Genomic DNA, 23,161 nt, shown 5'->3' with positions numbered 1-23,161 from the left:
TATAATGTTTAATAAAAATCTCTATTGGACCCAGTTATTACTCTTCTGGTATTAAAGGAAGAAAGAGATATATACACACCTATGTTTAATGCAGTGCTGTTTACAATAGCCAAGTTTGAAAACAACTTATGTCCAAAGACTGATGAGTGGATAAAGAATTTGTAGTATAGGGTGGGGGTGCCTTGGGTTCCCAGGTCCCAGGCTCAATCCCCCTGAACCACAAAAAGCCAGAGCTGAGCAGTGCTCTGATAAAAAATGGGGGGGGGGGGGTTGTAGTATATCTACAAGATGAAATACTACTCAGCTTTAAGAAAAGATGAAGACAGCTAGTAGGCATATTTTAGTTATATTCCAAAGGGCCTGTGGCTATACTAGTTTTGGGGGGGGGGGGGGGTTTTGTCCCCTGAGCCTGAAATCTGATATGCAGGTGGATCAAAGTTATTGTCTGGGGAGATGATGTCATGGCTGGAAAAGTAACATAAAGCTGGATCAGGGAAGAGAGTAGCTCCCTAATATGGGAAAGGGTTATAAATATTGTTGACTGTAAACCCCATCAATTTGATTTGGTCTGGGGCCCATATAGACACAGGCCCTTTGGAATATAACTAAAATATGCCTACTAGCTATCTACAAAATAAAGGATCCCCCCCCCCAACTCTTCATCTGCACTATTCCAGCCTTTAGGTTCATGATTGTTCAACAATTTATTTGGCTTTGTATGTTAACTCTCTTTTCAGCCACTAGGTTCCAGATGCTACCATGATGCTGACCAGACTTCCCTGGACAGACAACCCCACCAATGTCCTGGAGCTCTGCTTCCCCAGAGCCCCATCCTACTAGGGAAAGACAGAGGCAGGCTGGGAGTATGGATCAACCAGTCAATGCCCATGTTCAGCAGGGAAGCAATTACAGAAGCCAGACCTTCTACCTTCTGCATCCCACAATGACCTTGGGTCCATACTCTCAGAGGGTTAAAGAATAGGAAAGCTATCAGAGGAAGGGATGGAATATGGACTTCTTACGGTAGGAATTATATGGAGTTATACCCCTCTCATCCTGTGGTTTTGTCAATGTTTCCTTTTTATAAATAACAAAAAAAAAAAAGAAAGAAAGAAAAGAAAAGATGAAACCAGGTTGGGTGGTGGTGCACCTGGTTGAGCACACGTGTTACAGTGCACAAGGACCTGGGTTTGAGCCCCCAGTTCCCACCTGCTGAGGGAAAGCTTTACAAGTGATAAAGCAGTGTTGCAGGTGTCTCTCTGTCTCTCTCCCTCTCTCTATCATCCCCCTCCCCTCTCAGTTTCTGGCTGTCTATATCCAATAAGTAAATAAAGAGAATAAAACATATTTTAAAAATTTTAAAAAAAGAAAATATGAAATCTAGCCTTTTACTACAATATGGATGAAACTGGAAGAGATCATACTAAGTGAAACAAATGAGAAGGAAAAAAACAAAGACAGAATGATGTCACTCCCTTATGGGATTTATAAAAGACAAACCAAGAAAAAAGACAGTAACATACACATAAAACAACTTGGGTTAAAAAATTTTAATTCAATAAAAATATCTATCCTTTTAGTACCAAAAAAAGGGGGGAACTAATTGTGGGCAGTTGAAACTGGGGGCAGAGAAAGGAGGCACTGATCTTTTAATATGACCTTTCTTCTGTCTTGAGACATTGATACTGGGAACAATAGCTACCTAGTCAGAAAGTTACCTTTCGGGAGTCGGGCTGTAGCACAGCGGGTTAAGCACAGGTGGCGCAAAGCACAAGGACCGGCATAAGGATTCCGGTTCGAACCCCGGCTCCCCACCTGCAGGGGAGTCGCTTCACAAGCGGTGAAGCAGGTCTGCAGGTGTCTAGCTTTCTCTCCTCCTCTCTGTCTTCCCCTCCTCTCTCCATTTCTCTCTGTCCTATCCAACAATGACAACAACAATAATAACTACAACAATAAAACAACAAGGGTAACAAAAGGGAATAAATAAATAAAATAAATATGTAAAAAAAAGAAAGTTACCTTTCAACTACATTTGAAAATAAATAAATAAATGCTAAAAAATCAAAATAAATTAAAAATAAATAATATTTAAATCAATAAAATAGAAGCAAAGAGCAAAAAAAAAAAAAGAATAATTCTGGAAAGTAGGAGTCATCTTTGGAAGAAAGAAGCCTCATCCCAGCAGTTAAACTGCTTCATAAAATTTCACAAAATGAGTTGAATTCAGCAACTTCCTATAGCCTGTAGCAACCTCTTGTCTACCTTCACCAATGCTACTTCAAAGTATAGGTACAGAATGATGAATAAAACACAGACCACAGCATTTTTAATCTTAATTACTTACTTGAAATAAAACTTTACAGCCACTGGCACAGACACTACTCATATACACCTCTGTTCTTCTTTAAATGAGACTATAGCCTGAGTTTTGTGTTATTTACATAAATAAACCTCATAGGAGAATATTTGCAATAATGAGATAGTTGGGCAATCCCTACCACACTATTGGCCTAGAAATCTAAATTCAACACTTTAAACCACATTAAGACTGGTACAGACTTTTGAAACTATATGTCAAATCAAATCAATATGACTACAGCATAAAAAAAAAAAAAAGATTCGCCACTGATAATTTACCAAATTTATAAGCAGAGCTCTGCTATTACAAGGAAGCCATAAATTATTCACTAAGTGTGCTTTTTTTTCTTAAATTAAAAACACTACAAATGGGTTAATGAGTTCATTTTGTGACATATGGTCATATTTCAAATGCCCAAGGGGATAGTGGTTTTTTTTTTTTTTTTTTTTTTAGTAAAGCACATGTTTTAAACAGCACAAATTTCTTGAAGTACTTTTCCCACTGATTCCTCTTGATTCTGTCCTCTCTTGGCAAAGCCACTAGAACTGTCATTAGTAAGACAGTATGCAGCAAGTTTTCCCTTTGTTGTGTCTACCAAAAGGTAAGCCTACACAAAATAGGAAGCTCAGCCATGTTGAGCCCCTATGTCCCTACCCTGGCTCCTATTAATGAACTTTCAAACCCAAAATCAGGCCTATTCACTCTGATATGTAGCATCCAAATAATAAGCAGGACTAGCCAGTTGGTAAAAATGGCTGGTCCCTAACTTATCTTAATTTAGTCATTCACTCAAATGTAAGAATGTGAACAAAGTTCTATTTCAATTCCAGATTTACTTAGTTCCTACTCTGCACAAGGTGTGTGTGCCCAGATGACTAAGATTCATCCTTTCACTGACCAATTTGCTCAAATAACTTCCTCTTTCTGCAATAGTCTGCCTATCCCACCTGGTCCCACACTAGCACATTTTCCTGCTCCTCCTAACCCTGAGGTTCTGAGGTCCTATGTCCTTGGATGATCGTACCTCTCCATGTCCCGTAGAGAATTAAACACACACTACTGCAGAGGTTTATATGTAATATAGTAGTTTAACAAGCTTAACAAGTTACCCTGAGGTTTGCTCCTAGAGAGCAGGAATCCTCCTTAGTCCCAGCAGCCTCCTCTTAGTCAAGTATTTAGCATACAGTCCTTAGTGAGAGCTACTGGAAGAAGTTTCTCAAAGTCAGGCAGGGCAGAGAGACCAATAAAGATGTAAAGCATAAAAAGGCAGAAATGCAGTACAGACTGAATGCAATGGGGAAACAAAGAAGAGAGAAGGGACCGGTTTGGCACTGGGGAAGTCAGAGAGGAAGCCCTCCGCCAATGGAAAGGACAGCAACACTGGAGTTCCAGCAAGCAAACAGGAGAAACTGTGCTAAGAAATGAGGGCCCAATGAGACATAGCACCCCACAGAGAAGGAAGAGTGTGAGCAAGAACTGGCTACTCTAGAAGAGGCACAGGAAATATATAATCCAAGCACTTTAGACTGGTTTAATTCAGTTTCTGTGTTTATATTGCTTGTCAAAGGTAGAGTATCTGAACCACTGCTAATTTTAATTTAAGTGGAACCTCAACCAGGTTTTTTAATTTATCTTTGCCTCTCGCACACCTGTTTACCAGTGCCTTCAAGAGCAAGTGGTTGCTTTTTACAAGATAACTTAGATCACACAATCTCAACTGTCCCCGTCTCTGGGCCAGTCAGCATTATTACACTGCCACTACATACAACATTTTCCTTGTGACTCCTCTCCCCATTGCCCACCTCTCTCTCCTGCTATGACCTCTCAAAGCCTTCCCTCTATTCCAGGCAAAATCTGTTCCACTCCTCAACTCAACAGTTTCTGTTTCCAGGCATCAGCTTTTCCATTTTACCACCAAAATGGGCAAGTAGACAGAAGAAAAGACTGCCTTTCCAAATCAACCATTATTGCTTCAGAATTTCTCTACTGCCATCCTTACTTTAAAAATGCCTAATAATGGGAGTCGGGTGGTGGTGCAGCGGGATAATCGCACGTGATGCAAAGCGCAAGGACCTCCTGAGGATACCAGTTCAAACCCCTGGCTCCCCACCTGCAGGGGAGTCGCTTCACAGGTGGTGAAGCACGTCTGCAGGTGTCTATCTTTCTCTCCCCTTCTCTGTCTTCCCCTCCTCTCTCCATTTCTCTCTGTCCTATCCAACAACAATGATATCAATAACCACAAGGCAGCAAAAGGGAAAATAAATAAATAATTTTAAATATTTAACAAATAATTTTAATAAATATTTAATAAATAATTTTAATAAATATTTAATAAATATTTTAAATAAATATTTAAAAAATACTCTAATTCCATCTCAGGTGGTTCACTTTCTAACAAAGTCCCAAAACCTAGATATACACCCGTTTCTGTGAGAGAGAGCATATGTTCACACGTATCCGTAAACTACTGCAAAATATATACCTGAAAGCAGAAGTACACTAGAGTTTGCAGTGAGTACCCCCCTAACACTTTCTCTCCACTATTCCAAGCTTTGGGTCCATGATTGCTCAACAATTTGTTTGGCTTCGTATGTTAACTCTCTTTTCAATCACCAGGTTCCAGATGTCAGGATGCCGGCCAGGCTTCCCTGGAATGAAGATCCCACCAATGTGTCCTGGAGCTCAGCTTCCCCAGAGACCCACCCTACTAGGGAAAGAGAGAGGCAGACTGGGAGTATGGACCGACCAGTCAACGCCCATGTTCAGCGGGGAAGCAATTACCGAAGCCAGACCTTCTACCTTCTGCAACCCTCAATGACCCTGGGTCCATGCTCCCAGAGGGATGGAGAATGGGAAAGCTATCAGGGGAGGGGGTGGGAAATGGAGATTGGGTGGTGGGAATTGTGTGGAGTTGTACCCCTCCTACCCTATGGTTTTGTTAATTAATCCTTTCTTAAATAAAAATGAAAAAATGAAAAATAAATAAATAATAATAACATTAAACCTTTCTTCTTTCCTCCCCCCAGACTTGTAATATGAAAGGAGATACCACACATAAAACAGCTGGCTGAGAACATGATAGTACAGTGGGTCAGACATCTACTCCTCCTCTAATCTTTCTTCCTGAAGTCAGAATCTACTAACTTCCAAATTCCTAGAAAGTTAAGTGCTACAGTCTTTCTGTCTATCTGCCATCGCCAAAGACACCTGGTTAGAAGGACAATCCACCAAATCACCCAGATCCCCATGACGTGCCAGAAAAAAAATGATTTTCGCCTTCCATGCTCACACTCATTTCCTCATTACCAAAAATTTGCACTAGGAAGTGAAAATTTAACTACATATGCCCTATTACACCCACAATTTGTTTTTTTTTTTTTTGCCTCCAGGGTTAACACTGGGGCTCAGTGCTGGCACTATGATTTCACTGCTCCTGAAGGTCTTTTTCTTAAAATTCTGTTGTTTGTTTTCATTTTATTGGACAGGACAAAGAGAAATTGTGAGAAAAGGGGATGAGAGAGAGGGGGAGAGGAAGATGGACACCTGCAGACCTACTTCACTGCTTGTGAAGTGACCCCCTGCAGGTAGACAGACAGACGGGGGAGCTCCAACCAGGATCCTTGAGTGGGTCCTTGGTACAATGTGTGCTTAACCCCATGTGCCACCTCAGGGGCTCCAATCTCTATTTTTTTTTTGCATCTGCTGCTCAAAATCCCTCGTCTCTTCATTGTCATCACTTCCAACTCCTTGTCAACAACTTTTAACATGCTTACTTTTTATCTTTTCAGTAACAGCCTCTGAAAATGTCCAACTTTGTTTTGCTTTTACTCTGAGAAAAAGTTGCTGAAAGAGGTTTTTAGACTAACACAATTCCGTGCTTCTAAAACTTCATGATTTTCATTCACTCAGCAACCTACTAAGTTGACACTGACTCATTCTTTCTTCACTCCCCCATAAAGGCTACTCAGAACCTTCACTTAACATCAAAACCCCAGCTCTTCCTCCATCCTTGCATTCCAAAGAGATATCCCTCTGATCACTACACAAAATAAAAACCCTTTTACTTTTTCAACCCATGAATGTATTCCCTTTGATAACAACAATACTTCTCACATTTGATTTGGCATAAGAAGCTCAAGAGTCACTGTACTCTGAAGCATTAAGTCTGTAAGTCTGGGTCATGTCCCAGAAACATGCAGTGGGTTCTATTATTAGTCCACATACTCTATTTTCAGGTAAATTCATTTATTCATGGTGCCTTCAACTCTGGGTTTCAGGCCAAATCCAGTCCAATGTCTGTTTTTTTGTGTGTAATGAAAACTAACAATGAAATATTATTCAGCTCTTTTTATTAATTAAAAAGATGAAAGATTAGATTTGTGAACAAGATGGTGTGGACTAGCAGGTACTGTTTGCTTTCATACCACCACCACAATAAATAAACTATGGAAAATAGCATGGGGATTATCTTGGAGCTCATATAAACTAACTTCAACAAAACAACAAAGTCCAAAATGTAGGTAGCAAAGACAGAAACTTTTGCATCAAAAGGAAGTATCTGTTCCCACTCAATACCATACCATGCAGCCCACCTCACATCACTGTAGCCATTGGCCAGGCTGAGTTCTCAACAATGCTGCCCACTCAGCCCAGTCAGATACTTCTCTTCTTGCCTCTCACCCAGGCTGGACCTCTGCACACTGCCATTCACCTGCCTCCACAGCAATCACTCAATCAATACTGCCACTGCCATGCTGCCAGCACTACTACTGTTGCTGCCCATGTCAGCCCACCCCCTAACACCTTTGTGGCCTGCATAGCTCTGCTGCTGCCCGCCCTGCCTCTATTATAGTGCTGTTGCACAACTTTACAACAATGAAAAGGAGAGAACTGAAAAGTGTAAACCAGGTCTGGGTGTTTTGATGGGGATGGAGTATCACATTTTGCAGTGACAAAAATGTACCTCTAAAACATTCAGAGTCGCATAGACCTTTTAGATTACCTTTAAAACAAGTTAAAAATGTGATCCAGGAGGTAGCACAGTGGTAAAGCTTTGGACTTTCAAACATGAGGTCCCAAGTTTGATCCCCGGCAGCACATGCGCCAGAGTGATGTCTGGTTCTTTCTCTCTCCTCCTATCTTTCTCATAAATAAATAAAATCTTTTTTTTAAAAAAAAAAAAACAAGTTAAAACTACTATTAAAAATGACTTTAGGGTGTCGGGCGATAGCGCAGCAGGTTAAGTACATGTGGAGCGAAGCGCAAGGACTGGGGTAAGGATCTCGGTTTGAGCCCCCAGCTCCCCACCTGCAGGGCTGTCGCTTCACAGGCGGTGAAGCAGGTCTGCAGGTGTCTTTCTCTCCCCCTCTCTGTCTTCCCCTCCTCTCTCCATTTATTTCTGTCCTAACAATGACGACATCAATAGCAACAACAATAAAAACTACTACAACAATGGCAACAAGAAGGAAAATAAATAAATAAAAATAACTTTAAACATTTAAAAAGAAAAGATATCTTGCCATCTGTAACTATGTGAATGGAACTTGTAGGGATTGTGCTAAGTGAAATATGACAGAAGGCAAACATTGTATGATTTCACTAGTGTGGAAAATGAAGAAACAGGCCAAACTCAGAGATCAAGGGAACAGTTTAAAGGGTGGCAAAATAGCTCACCTGGATAGTGTGTTCCTTTGCCCTATGCACAGCCCAGGTTTGATCCTGGCCCCCATTGCGCTGAATAAAGTTGTAATGTTGGGATCTCTTTTACTCTTTCTTGCTGGCTGACTCCATCAAAAAAAAAAAAAAAAAAAAGTCTGGTGGCTGCCAAGGTTGAGGCATGGGTAAACCCAGTAAGAAAATCAACTTTATGGCAGTGGATAGAAACTAGACTTTAGATGATGAACATGATTTAGTAATCACAGATGTCAAAAATGTAGTGTTGTATACCTGAAACTTACATAGTGTTATTAATTAATGTGATTCAATAGAAGTATTTTAAAACATTATTTATTTATTTATTATTTGACAGAGGCAAAGAGAAACTGACAGGGGAGGAGGAGATAGAGAGGGAAAGAGACTGAGAGATACCTGCAGACCTGCTTCACCATTTACAAAGCATTTACAAAGCTTTCCCCCTGCAGGTGGGGGAAAAGCACACTGTAATGTGTGTGCTTAACCAGGTGTACCACTGCCTGGCCCCTTAAGTAGAGGTATTTTAAGTTTTCCAATTCCTGGTCTGCAGGATAAAATGGAAACAGCTAACCAGTGTATTAACTTCCTCTTGATATGGCCCCTGTCTAACATTCTTAGAGGCCTTGCAGTCCACACAACTTCAGTTCACCTGATAGTTTCGTGGGCCCTCAGTTCCTTGAATGAAGTATACAATGTCAACCACACCTCAACCTGCTCCACAAAGAGATCTATGAATAGTTATGGCTCTCAAATCTTTGAGTTCATCTACACCACCTGGGTTCTTTAAATCCCTCCCCCATACACACACACACACACAGAGACACACACACACACAGAGAGAGAGAGAGAGAGAGAGAGAGGTTGGGACTGCCCACTTGAGCACCAGCTGAGTATGCCCAATAGAAAATGTACATTTCTTTTTTTCTAATTTCTTTATTGGGAAATTAATGTTTTACATTCGACAGTAAATACAATAGTTTGTACATGCATAACATTTCCCAGTTTTCCAGAAAATGTACATTTCTAACAAGTGTACAGGCCTATACCTCTAGTCCAAATAACACATGAGCAACACTGGCTGATACATGTGTTCTCACCCCATCCATCAATGAGTTCTTGGAATATGGTCCTTATTTTATTCATGTTTGAATCATCGTAGCTTAAAACAGACCCAGAATTCCTGAAATACAACAGAAACTTAATACTTGTTGTTTGTAGTCTGACCAAATTATTTTCCTCCCTTAAGTCAATCATTTTCAATGGCAGATAAGAAAAAGGAATTTAGGGGGAGTCAGGCAGTAGCGCATCGGGTTAAGTGCAGGTGGCTTGACGCGCAAGGACCTGCATAAGGCTCCCCACCTGCAGGGGAGTCACTTCACAGGTGGTGAAGCAGGTCTGCAGGTGTCTATCCTTCTCTCCCCCTCTGTCTTCCCTCCTCTCTCCATTTCTCTCTGTCCTATCTAACGACAACAACAATAACAACAACAGTAATAATAATAACAACAACAAAGGAATTTAAGTTAAAAAAGAAGAGACCAGAGTTTGAAGGAACTGCTAAGGTCTAAAAGGAAAAAATAATGTGCACTTTGACTTGCCATGACTTTGGTTTCATATGGTCAACTGAAGTCCAAAATTACCACATCCAATAATATATTTTGAGAAAGACTATATTCACATAACTTTTGTTATTGGATCTAGTTAAAGTTATCCTGCATCATATTACTATTAATCTCTTACTGTGCCTAATAAACTTTTCCATGAATATTTATATAGTACAGGAAAAAGACCGACTATATAGGGTTTGGTACTCGTCACAATTTTAGGCACCTGGTGCCGGAAAGATGGTTCACCAGGCAGGGTATGTGCCTTGTCGTGGCTCCACATAGGAGTGCTAAGGCACAAGGAAGCTCCAGTGCTATGGTATTTCTCCATCCCTCTTTCTCTTTCTCTCTGTGTAAATGAAAAAATGGACCAGAGCAGTAAAATTGTGCATATGCAAAATACCAGCTCAACAACAAAAAAACAGGCAACCACTAGAAGTCTTAGAACCTGGTCCCACCCCACCACCCCACCTTCCCAAATCAGAGGGTGATATTATAAAATAGTAATTACTTCACAACAGTCTTGTCTTCTCAGGGCTTATTGATTTGGCTTTCATATTCCCATAACCACCCTAAACTGGGCTGAATTTGAAAGCCCCAGGGTAAAGAATAAATTGTTTAAGTCAGAAATCCAAAGATATTGCCTGAAGACAACATCAATAGACAGGGAAATCAGTGGAGAACTCTTCTCCCCACAAAAACTGGCCAAATTTTTGCCTTAAATTGATGTGCTGTGTATTGAAGTTTGATAATGTGTATCATTTTTCCTTTTTCTTTCTGTTTCGAGAGAGGGTCAAAGAGAGTAGGGTCAGAGAGTAGTAGTAGCAGTATAGTAGCTATACTGCTTATGAAGTGTCCCCCTGTAGGTGGGAAACAGGCTTAAAATCAGATGCTTGCATGCACAATAATATGTACACTCTAAAGAGACAATATATCTCATTAGCACTGACATATACTGCCGCTAATGATAAACACTTTTGAGTGTACTATTTCCTTGGATTAAGGAAAAATAAAACCTTGACCTAAAGGAGACTCTAAACTGGTTTAAAATTCAGTATATAAATTCAGCAAGATTATGAATAATATTTAAAAACTTTAGATGTCAAATATAAAGCAAAACAATGGTAAAAAGAAGTTAAAAAAAAAAAGAAGAAAGAAAGAAAAAGTCCAATGTGGTGATCCAGGAGGTGGCTCAGCGATAAAGCTTTGGACTCTCAAGCATGAGGTCCCGAGTTTGATCCCCGGCAGCACAAGTGCTAGAGTGATGTCTGGTTCTTTCTATCTTCTCCTATCTTTCTCATAAATAAATAAAATCTTAAAAAAATATTAAAACAAGAAAGTCTCTCTCAAAAAAAAAAAGGTCCAATGTTTCTCAGCATTTTCCCCCTTTCTGTTCCACTTGGGCACAGTCTACAGTCTATAGGCATTTAAACAAGCCAGGAGTACACAGTACTTTTCTGCTTGTCTAGGATAAGGACCTTGAATTCTTTCATTTTTGTATTTCTATCACCTAGCATGTACCTAGCACTACTAGTGTTAAATAAATATTTGATTGGTTTAATAATGACTTGGAATATGAACTGAGTTTTTAAGGAAGGACAAGATTTAGATAAGAAATTGAACGTTGAGCTTTCCAAGAATGGACAAGGGAACCACGCAGCAAGGAAAAAAATTTTGTGGTCAGAGACTCCAATGCAAAGATCAAAACCTACTGCTATGATCATTAATAGAAAGAACTAGGTCTTTAGGGCTGGTCTTCATTCACCCAGCCTTTTTTTCATATTTATATATTTTATTTATATATGCATATAATATATCTTTTGAGAAAAAAATTATCACGTAGAGGTGGCACAGTAGATAAAACATTGAACTCTCAAGCATGAAGTCCTGAGTTCGGTCCCCAGTAGCACATGTACCAGAAGTGATGTCTGGTTCTTTAGCTCTCTCCTCTTATCTTTCTCTCTGATTAATAAATACAATTTTTTAAAAATATTAGCATGTATTAATCTTATACAGCTAAATTTCACCCCTAAATATTAATTGTCCTCCACTTCACATTCCCAGGCTACCATCAAAACTCTCAGTTTTACTATTTTAAGATTCCTCAATATAAACATAAAATTATCAACATTTGTCCTTTCATGACTACCTAATTTCACTTAGCATGTTCATCCGTCTTATGAACACATATGACAAAAACATATTCTTTCACTCTAAATAACACACTATTGTGTGTATAAAAATGTTGTCTGTGTATGTCACATTTTGTATTCATTCATCTGTTAGGAGAAACTTAGGTTGTTTCTCTGTCTTAGCTAACCATCTTGAATATTCTTTTTTAATTTTTATTTATAAAATGTAAATACTGGCAAGACAATAGGATAAGATGGGATACATTTCCACACAATTCCCACCCCATATCCAATCTACTCCCTTGATAGCTTTCCTATTCTTTATCCCTCTGGGAGTATGGACCCAGGGTCATTATGGGATACAGAAGGTGGGAAGTCTGGCTTCTGTAATTGCTTCTCAGCTGAACATGGGCATTGGCAGGTCAATCTATACTCCCAGCCTGTCTCTCTCTTTCCATAAAGGGGCAGAGATCTGGGGAGATGTTGGCTCCAAGATATATTTGTGGTGTCATCTGCCCAAGGAAGTCAGGTTGGCATCATGGTAGCATCTGGAATCTGGTGGCTGAAAAAGAGTTAAGATATAAAGCAAAGCAAATTGTTGACTAATCATGAACCTATTGCAAATATATATATATTGCAAATGAGGATTTGGAGTCTCCATTCTGGAAAAAGCTAGTAGGTCTATTTTAGGTATAGTCTAGGGGTCTGTGACTTTACTAGTTTTTGCCTGAGCCTGACAGCTAATATGCAAGTGGACCCAAGTTATTGTCTGGGGAGATGGTGTCATAGTTGAAAAATGGACTAGAAAGCTGAATCAGGGAAGAGAGTAGCTCCCAAATATGAGGAAAGTATATAAATATTGTTAATTGTAAACCCCATCAATTTGATCTGGGGTACATATCCAGCACAGAAGCCTATGTAACCTCTGCATCCCTGTAGATCTGAGCTCATATTCTGTGGTCACAGCTAGGAACATTCCAGGCTGCACTAATTTCAGGACCCATCTTCCTTGGGTAGCATGTAGAGTATGTTGTCCAACCTCCAGAGATGGAACATTCCCTACCATTGTTGACCCACATTGAGGGCAAGGTCCTTTAGGGGCCCATAAAGGGGTCCATTATGTTGTACTTGATGGAGATTGACCAGTGACCATGGAGAGAGGGATCTGTTAGAGGTCTAGGCCCATCATGTCTGTGTGGGATCCCCAGGACTCCCTGACTAGGACTCTAGGTAATGGGGTAGCCTTCACCCAGCCTTTTAAACTATAACAAAAGCTTATATGATAATAGCCCTAGATCTTTATTGCTTTAAATCAAAATCATTTCCTGGATTCTTATTACTAATCTATTTTCCCTCATTCCCTTTTTTTCTAGTTAAACTGGGTAGAGAGTATTGGTAGGACAGAGAAAGTGTTTTTTATAATTTTTTTTTTTATCATCACCTGGGCTTTAGCACTCAGTCAACTTTTTCAGATAGAAGAGAGGTGGAAACTGAGAGACAGAGGGAGAGAGGGAAAAATACCATAGCGCCAGAGCTTTCCCCAGTACAGTGGGGACTAGGCTTGAACCTGGACCGTGTTCATGGCAAAGCAGGAGCACTCCAGGTAAGCTGTCTTTCTGACCCTTAAGTGTCCTGACTTAATACTGAATTGATATTTTATGTAAACACATCCAATGTTTGGGGCTATAAACAAGTTAAAAAAAATAATAACATAGAAACCTGGAAGTGAGAGTTACTTAAGGCTAGGAAAGAAATCATTTGTCAGCTTTCACAGTTCCTAGGGTATGGTTGTGCACCCCACAAATTAGTAATGTCTAAATTATTACATCTATCCTAGTAACCGAGTCAATTCTGCAAATTGAGACTGTGCCAGTTAGTTTAAAGGCAGATTATACCACACCACAACCAAAACAAAGTGAGAACAATGAGCAGAAGCCTTAAACAGAACAAGTCACACTCCAAACCTTGATAGGAAAGAAGAGTTCTGACCAAATTTATCCTAGGTAAAATGAAGCTTTGGATCTGCATAATCCTACTAATTTACAGAGCTTTATATATCCCTCAAAAAAAAAAAAAGAAAAAAAAAGCTCCTTACTTTTGAAATTCAGTGTTCTGGAGTTGGTGTATTGCACTAAAGTAAAAGACTCTGGGATGGGGGGGGGGGGGAAATACAGGTCCAAAAAGGATGACAGAAGACCTACTGGGGGTTGTATTGTTACATGGAAAACTGGGAAATGTTATGTATGTACAAACTACTGTATTTACTGTCAAATATAAAACATTAATTCCCAATAAAGAAATTTTAAAAAAGAGAAATTCAGTGTTCAACAAGCTCATCTTTAAGGCAGCATGGGGGTACCCAAATCTTTATCCATCTCCTATATTTCATCTTAGAGTTACTGTGTCCTATTTGCCTCTAATTCAATAAGATGTTTTCCATTTATCATCTTAAAGAAGATATTAGTTTCAAGAAACTAAACCCATGGATTTGTCCTCAGTATAGTCACAAACATACACAGATTCAAGCAGAATTAACAGAACAGATAAATGGAAGAAATCAGTAAAAAAAAAAAAAAAAAAAAAAAAAAGAAAAGAAAAAAGAAAGAAAAGAAAAGAAAAAGGAAAAAAATAATAGTAATTTTGTTTTTCTCACCTAAAATCATCACTAGAGACCAGCTTTTGCAATTAATACAAGAACACCCAAAAGTCAAAGAAAGACATTCTCAGAGGTACAATCAGTCCAGAAGTTATAAATATACATGGGGAAAGGACAATATGTATCTATGTGACACAGGAAGAATTAACTGGGTAACTTAATGCCTATGTTTTATCATTTTAGCACATGGCAGGCCTACAAAAAGTCACTCTTTAATAGAGAGAGAACAAACATTTATCAAGGACTGTGCACTTCTCCTCGAACTGCTCTCCAAATCTGGTTCTACTTATCTCTGTGCCTTTGTTCTGTGGCTGAGAGAGGGGCCCCTACAGACCCAAGTACCTGGACGTCCCAGTCACCTTTAGACAAAGTCTGACCATAGTGGGGCAATTGTGCACTCCCTGTGTTCTCTCTCTCTCTCTCTCTCTCTCTCTCCCCCTCTTCCTCTCTCTTCTTCCCTCCCTCCCTCCTTTCTCTCTCTATGGAATCTAAGCAGAACCTGAGTGTAGCTCTCACTGGGCAAAAACATCAGGACTTCCCTGACACCTCAGTATCCCTTAATGCTGTCCACACCCTTCTAAATGGTTCACCGAAATCACTTCATCTCAACCCACTGAGCTGAAATGTTTGCAGCATTTTTCATGCATTTACTTTCTCAACTCCAAAATGTAGGTTGTACTGCATTTCTCATTTTATATATGAAAGCACTGAAGCTCAGAGAAGGTAGAATACCTACTGAGAGTGACAGAAGCTGTGACAAAGGAAATTTGTGTGCTGATCAGGAATTATAACTAGTCAGTTTGAGCTTTAAAAGTCCATGGATGGTCCAGGAGGTGGCCGGGAATGTACAGCACAGGACTTCTATATATGAGATGCCAAGTTTCAACCTTGGCACAGCATATGCCCCCACCACCACCACCCCAGTGTCATATACAAACTCAAAAAAAAAAAAAAAAAAACAGTCCATGAAAGTGTGAAGGCAAAAAACAAACACAGCAATCTCCCAAATGTTCAAACCACCAATTTGTCTCAAACCATAATTTATGGTTTGGGATTTTTCTTTGGGCTCAAAATAAGATACCTGAAGTATTGTTCTACAAGTGATTCTTCAGCCAGTCATCAGTCACTCAGATGGTCTTACAAGATAATTCACTTGAATAAGGGATTTACTTTATCATGAACACAACTCTGGTTTGAGCCTGGCCCTCACTGCACGGAAGGAGCCTTCAGTGCCGTGGTGTCTGTCTGTCTCTCTTTCACCTCTTCTTGAAAAAGTTGGTTTGGAGCAGTGATTCCCCAGTAAAGACAAAAAAAAAAAATCACTCAAAAGGGTAAAGTGGCTATTTGGAGAATTAAGACATCAAGATATTCCTTCCTTTTTCATTGCCCATATTTTTCTTTCCATTCATCCCCAAAATCCCTCCCTCCCTTCCAGTTTTAACCATCCCTAATATTCTTTTATTTGTTATTTATGAATTAAAAACAGGACTTCTTTGACAGAAATTCAGGAGATTGGGTGTAGGAGGTCCTTTCTGGAAAAAAAAAATAAGTTAACCCTTGCCAGTGAGCATACAAGCACCATAGACCACTCACTAGCTACCTACTTCTCTGCATACAATTAGTCTCTCCCAGGTCATGGAAACAGACTAATGATTATACAACAGACTTTCAGGCCTGAGGCCTAGGTATCAAGTTCCATCCCTAATATGACCAAAAGCCAGAGCTGAGTAGTGCTCTGGTAAAGGGAAAAAGAATTAAGATATAGGCCCCCACATATACAGCCAGCTAATTTTTGACAACAGGGTCCAAACCATTAAATCATGAAAGGAGAGGCTCTTCAACAAATAGTGCTGGGAAAATTGGATTGAAACTTATAAGCAGATGAAATAGAACCATCACTAATCACCATGCACAAAATTTAACTCCAAGTGGAGCAAGGACATGGACATTAGGCCAGTAACTATCAAATACATAGGAGAAAACATTAGCAGGACATTTCATGACCTATGTTTCAAAAAAGCCTCCAAGAATTCAAACCCAGCAACAAGGACAACAAAACCAAAAATAAACCAATAGGATTACATCAAACTGAAAAGCTTCTGCGCAGAAAAGGGTACTACCACCCAAACAAAAAAAAACACACAATGGCATGGGAGATCTTTACTCAACACACATCAGACTAAGGACTAATAACCAAAATACATAGGAGTTCAGTAAACTAAGCACCAAATAAATAAGCAACCCAATTAGAAAGTGGGGGCAAGGACATAGTCAGACATTTCACTGAGGAAGCGATCCAGAGGACCAACAGATAGATATATGAAAAGGTTCTCAACATCACTGACCATCAGAGAGATGTAAATAAAACAATGAGATACCACTTTGCACCTGTGAAAATGTCATACATCAGAAAGGACAGAAATGACAAATGTTGGAGAGGATGTGGAGAAAAAGGGACATTTCTGCACTGCTGGGGGGTAGAGAAAATGGTCCAACCATTGTGGAAACCATCCTTGGGATTTATCGAAAGGAAATAGAAACACCCATCAGAAGATATCTATGGGGAATCAGGCTGTAGCACAGCGGGTTAAGCGCAGGTGGCACAAAGTGCAGGGACCGGAGTAAGGATCCCGGTTCAAGCCCTGGCTTCTCACCTGCAGGAGGGTCGCTTCACAGGTGGTGAAGCAGGTCTGCAGGTGACTATCTTTCGTTCCCCCTCTCTGTCTTCCCCTCCTTTCTCCATTTCTCTCTGTCCTATCCAATAATGATGACAACAATAATAATAACTATAAGAATAAAACAAGGGCAACAAAAGGGAATAAATAAATATAAAAAATTTAAAAATATTTTTAAAAAAAAGAAGATATCTATGTATACCTATATTCATAGCTACACAATCTGTAATCACCAGAATCTGGAAGCAACCCAGATGTCCAACATTAGATGAGTGGCTAAAAAAATTGTAATCTATACACAATGGAATACTACTCAGCTGTTTAAAATGACACAGTTGTATCTTTTGCATTCTTTTGGATGAAACCTGAGGACATCATATTGAATGAGAGAAGCCAAAAAGAAAAGGATGACTATCAAATGATCTCACCTATTAATGTAACATAATAAAGTAGGGGATGGGAAGGGAGAGCACAAAGTAAAACATGGACTGGGCATGATGTACTGCACCAAAGCAAAGGACTCTGGGGAGGGACAAGGAAGGAGAAGAAAATTTGAGGGAGGGGGCCTGGTACATACTTAAATTGAATGCATATGTCAACAACTGCCCTGTAAATAACCCCCTCATTTAAAAGTTAAAGACATAAAACTCCCTAAATTTTTCTTTCTGGTTATACAGAATGAATTAAAACATAAAATATAATTAAAGTAAGTTTTAGTGGAGAAGTGGCAGTAAGTACAAATATCTCTGAAGGAAATTTGGCTGTGAACTGTTTTACCTCCAGACTAAATGCCTTTGCCTAAATCCCTAGGTCTCCCTCATCCTCATAAGCTGGAAAGTAATTTAAGGGAGTATCTGATACCTCTCCCCATGTCCTGAATTAATGGGTTTTGCAATGGATGAGAAAGTAATGGTCAGATCAGGGTGCGTTCCATACTATATCCTCAGAGGTTAAAGCTAGGTTAAAGAATTGGCTCAGTAAACAAGACAAAAAAAAAAAAAAAAAGTCAGTCTCACTTCCTCATTGCTAAAGGAATGTGAGTGAAAAGGGCAGCAGGTATGTTCTTGTTTGAAGAAAAAGAAGAAAAAGGTCACTAATGAGAAGCAGAGGAACAACTAGGCATAAACTCAACATGAAGTGAAAACAGTACATATAAAGAAGTCCACATAAGTTCGGATACTTCTATTAACTTGTACTACCCAGGACTCAAAGATAAGTCTCATTGGATAAACAAAGTGCCCTAGAAAAACCATAGGGTCCTAACGTCCCTCCTCCCTTTAGGATGAATATCATATACGATGCAGATACCAAGTAACTGTCACCCTGATTTGACAAATCCTCTCGGTGAAGTATAAAGCCCAGCTCTCTCAGTGAGATGTGGTATAATCAACCTATAGAGCAACCAGACTCATTTTGTAAGTAGGCTCATCTAAATCAAAAATAATGAAGAGGAGACTTCACTGATGGAAAGGACACGTGATTCATTTATCAGCATACCGTCAAACTTGGTTACAGGAAACAAGGCGACCCATAACTTCAAAAGAACAAAGAAAAAAGGTTCATTTGAACCTGCCAAACAGAGTACACACACACACACACACACACACACACACACACACACACACACAAAACATCAACTCACAACAACAGCAGAAGTCCGTCGGTCTTTTTTCTGTGATTATAAAATCTAGTGGGGATCTAGTGGGGAGGGGGGCGGAGACAGCAGTAGAGAACATACTCCTCAGGCCCCCGGCCCCAGCCTCCCGCTGTTACCTGGTCCAGCGGGATGCCCAGGAGCTCGCTGAGCGGGTGCAGGCAGGTGGAGCCCGTCGTGCGGTAGGAGAGGCTGGCCGGAGGCTCGTCTGCCATCCTGCATCTTCAGCAGGCGGCTTCCCCGGCCCGTGCCCCGCTGCCCAGTGTCCTCCTGTCCGGGTGCGGTTGAGTGACTGCACCGAGAGCAGCGCTGTCGTCTCGCTGGGGAGGACCAGGCGGTGTGGCCCGAGACTGGACTGGACACCAGCTCTCAGAGAGAGCGAACTTGGCTTTGGCGCTGCGGCCACCCGCGCAGAGGAGGGCCGCCACACCGTGCGCTCTCCGCTTCCCGCTCCCCTCCTCTCGCCGCTCATTGGCCGCGCCGCCCGGGACAGCCCCGGGAGGAGGAAGAGGGAGAAAAAGTGGGGAGCTGGAGGCCGGCCCCCAGAGAGCCACCCGTCCCGCCCAGCCTGGCTCAGCCCGAAGCCCGGCCAAAGGGAAAGAGACGCCAGCGGGCGCGGCAGCCTCACCCTGTGGCTGGTGGCGCGCAGCCCCGCGGGGCGGGAGGCGCCTCTCCGCTTCCTTCCCCGGAGCTCGCTGCTGTGTCTCCGCGCCACGCAAAACCACCACTACCCGGATACTCAGGCGGGCGCCTTCCCCTGGCCAGCACCCTGCTGCCGCATTGAATTTGGGATTGGCCATAATCGCCACAGCCCCTCCGGTCCCCCGGGTGGCAGAGACCGCCCAAGTTTGCCTTTCAAGTTAAATCATCTGCCAGTAGCTGGAAGCTCAAAGGAGCCCTAGTGTTACTAGCCAGCACCCGACACCCTTTCTTCCTTTACATTCCTTGGAACTACCCATGGTTTTTGTTTTGTTTTGTTTTGTTTTTTATCTTTCTGATCTGGAAGGGTAGTGTAAAGCAAAATACAGAGAACTGCTAGTTGCTGCCGATCATTCCCAACAGTCCCTTTGCATTGAAAATCATTTAGACCGTCTAAGAAACAAATTCACTACTTTATTGTGTGCGAGGATTCTAACAAGGAGTACCATATCCCTTCACTTATCTGTCGCCAGATACCCAAAAACATCTTGGTACTTGGAAAACTTTTCAGTGTCAGTTTATTAGTAAGTTTTGAAAAGCATAAGAGCCTGGGAGGTCCATTCCAAGGATTGCTATAAACTAATGAAAAGGGCTTTCAGGATAGCATTGCTCTGAGTTACTGGTTAGAAAAACCAAACAAAATTAACTCATGTGAGCCCCGGGCTTCTCCTGGGAAACCAAGCCTAAAGCGTTTGCATCAGCAATTTACCTGGAAGTTGCTAAGGCAAGGATTAATAATTGATGAAGATTCAATCCAAATAGATGGGCAATGACTTTGGCCAGAGCTTACATTGTTATCAATAAGACTTCCAGTTTCAACCCCAATGAAGGAGACTGGCAGACACTGGAAACAATTTTCCCTCCAAGACTTTAGGCCTTCCCTGATCTTGATGTGTTTCATCACCACATGTTTCACCAACTTATAAATAGACAGACCAGAGTTTCTCAATCCATGTTAGGGGAAGGGAGGAGGAAAGTCATTATTGACACTCCCTATCTTGTCACTAAGGAGATTTTTCTAGGAAGCTATCACCACCAGATGGCAATCTTTGCTTTACACACGGGTATACACACACACACACACACACACACACACACACACACACACACACACACACTTAAAGATCTTCCTCTCTGCTAGACAGACTCATTAAGTATTGTATTTCTGGTAACTGACCAGAACTGAAGCAATGTTCCAGTTATCTTGAGCAAGATGACAGCTTACATGAGGTGTTTGAGAGCAAAGGAGGCTTGAAAACACTATTTAAAAAAAAAAAAAAAAAAAAAAAGGAAGGAAGGTAAACACTTAGATGTGAATTGCCAAAAAAAAAAAAAAAGTAACCTACTTTGGGTAGTTTTATAAAGCAAAGGCCTCACTCATAAAATTCCCACAAACAAAACTATGATCTTCAGACTTAGAAAAATATATATATATATATATATTTCTCTAGAGACAAAAACAAAAGACTAACCCTCTACCAATTTTCTCCAGTTCAACAAAATACAGATTGCAATTCAGTTGAAAATGTGTTCTTAAAATACTATAGCTATGCCTAGATCTTGAAAACAAAATGTCAAAAAACTTAATCTTAATAGCCTTATCCAAATGACACTGAAGTACAATAAATGCTAAGGAAACTGTGGGATGACAAAGTGTCAAGAGAACAGCTCAGTTACATTATATATTAATAAATCAAGCCTCTGCAGACGTGAATATGACTCTAAGATCTACAAAAGTTACACTTAGGGAATATAGTTTTCTCTTCCTCCCCCTTGATTTCTGATTTCATCTCTGTCATTTGTAGATTCAGACAGGTATAATTTCACAATATTAAGAGAAAATGCATAATAAAGTTAGACACAACTTTTTTTTATATACTAGATGCTTTCTTGACCAGTGACAATAACCTATGTGGTAATTATCAGACACTGTTTGACAGATAAGAAATCTACAGAACACAAGAAAATTGGTTGCATTTAGAGAAAGGAAGTAAAATAGGTCTGCTCGTCCCACAGCATGGTTCTCAGTCAATTTACCCTGCTGCCACTTCTAAAGCATTTCACTCCTTATGAAGAAATACATACACACACACACACACACACACACACACACACACACACCTGACACAAGTCTGTCATTCCTGTGGACAGGCACTTAACTAACTGTTCAAAAATTAGGTGACTGCAGCTATCAAGAACAATGAACCCACCTTCTCTGACCCATCTTGGACAGAGCTAGAAGGAATTATGTTAAGTGAGCTAAGTCAGAAAGATAAAGATGAGTATGGGATGATCCCACTCATCAACAGAAGTTGACTAAGAAGACCTGAAAGGGAAATTAAAAGCAGGACCTGACCAAATTGTAAGTAGGGCACCAAAGTAAAAGCCCTGTGGTGAGGGGTAGACATGCAGCTTCCTGGGCCAGTGGGGGGTGGGAGTAGGTGGGAGGGATGGGTCACAGTCTTTTGGTGGTGGGAATGGTGTTTATGTACACTCCTAGCAAAATGTAGACATATAAATCAGTAGTTAATTAATATGAGAGGGGGAAAATCAATTGTATGTCTCAAAGTTTCTCAAAACACAAACTGAATCTTTTTAATATATAGGCTGTGTATTTGATATACGGACTCTCTCAAAAGCCTAGACCAAGTAGATCAGAAGCATCCAATAGCACAGCTATATACAAGATACTGGGTACTGTACAGCAAACCATAACAAAAGGACTTTTCAAAGTTAACCCAATTACCAAATAAGGTGATGATAACATTAACTATTGATTGCCTTTTTGAACCCTAAGACAGCAGGAACCTCACATCTCCACTATAGAGCCCCTACTTCCCCCAGTCCTGGAACCCTTGGATAGGGCCCACTTTCCCATATGCCTCTCCCAATCCATAACAAATAATATTGCATCCACCGATCACAACCTAACCAACACAACGATTGCCACCTCAACATGCTTCACTTCAGACTGTGTCCAGAGACTTCACGTGTGGAATGACAACCCTTCAGCTTCATTACTCGGGTGAGACCTTTCCTTTCATAGTATACTCTAATTCCATCTCAGGTGGTTCACTTTCTAACAAAGTCCCAAACCTAGATATACACCAGTTTCTGTGAGAGAGAGCATATGTTCACACGTATCCGTAAACTACTGCAAAATATATACCTGAAAGCAGAAGTACACTAGAGTTTGCAGTGAGTACCTCCCTAACACTTCCTCTCCACTATTCCAAGCTTTGGGTCCATGATTGCTCAACAATTTGTTTGGCTTCATACGTTAATTCTCTTTTCAGTCACCAGGTTCCAGATGCCATCAGGATGCTGGCCAGGCTTCCCTGGATTGAAGACCCCACCAATATGTCCTGGAGCTCAGCTTCCCCAGAGACACACCCTACTAGGGAAAGAGAGAGGCAGACTGGGAGTATGGACCGACCAGTCAATGCCCATGTTCAGCGGGGAAGCAATTACAGAAGCCAGACCTTCTACCTTCTGCAACCCACAATGACCCTGGGTCCATGCTCCCAGAGGGATAGAGAATGGGAAAGCTATCAGGGGAGGGGGTGGGATATGGAGATTGGGTAGTGGGAATTGTGTGGAGTTGTACCCCTCCTACCCTATGGTTTTGTTAATTAATCCTTTCTTAAATTAAAAAAAAAAAAAAAGGTGACAAGGTAATGACATAGAAACGCTG

The 23,161-nt window shown here is 40.7% G+C and overlaps 1 protein-coding gene across 2 annotated transcripts in view; it reads right to left on the bottom strand.

The window, feature by feature from the left end:
* MBOAT1 (membrane bound O-acyltransferase domain containing 1) overlaps positions 1–19,410 on the bottom strand; it is a 132,257-nt gene extending 112,847 nt beyond the window's left edge. Inside the window, exon 1 of one of the 2 annotated variants that reach the window (XM_060189305.1) lies at positions 18,888–19,410. In XM_060189305.1, coding sequence (XP_060045288.1) covers positions 18,888–18,983 — 96 coding nt within the window. In that variant the 5' untranslated portion in view covers positions 18,984–19,410. The remainder of the gene's footprint in view (positions 1–18,887) is intronic. The other variant, XM_060189304.1, reaches the window with a different exon arrangement.
* Positions 19,411–23,161: the final 3,751 nt, after the last annotated feature.

Source organism: Erinaceus europaeus, chromosome 4 (assembly GCF_950295315.1).
Source record: "Erinaceus europaeus chromosome 4, mEriEur2.1, whole genome shotgun sequence".
Lineage (NCBI taxonomy): Eukaryota > Metazoa > Chordata > Mammalia > Eulipotyphla > Erinaceidae > Erinaceus > Erinaceus europaeus.
Note: the sequence above shows the minus strand (reverse complement) of the source record. Positions and strands in the feature narration are given on the sequence as shown.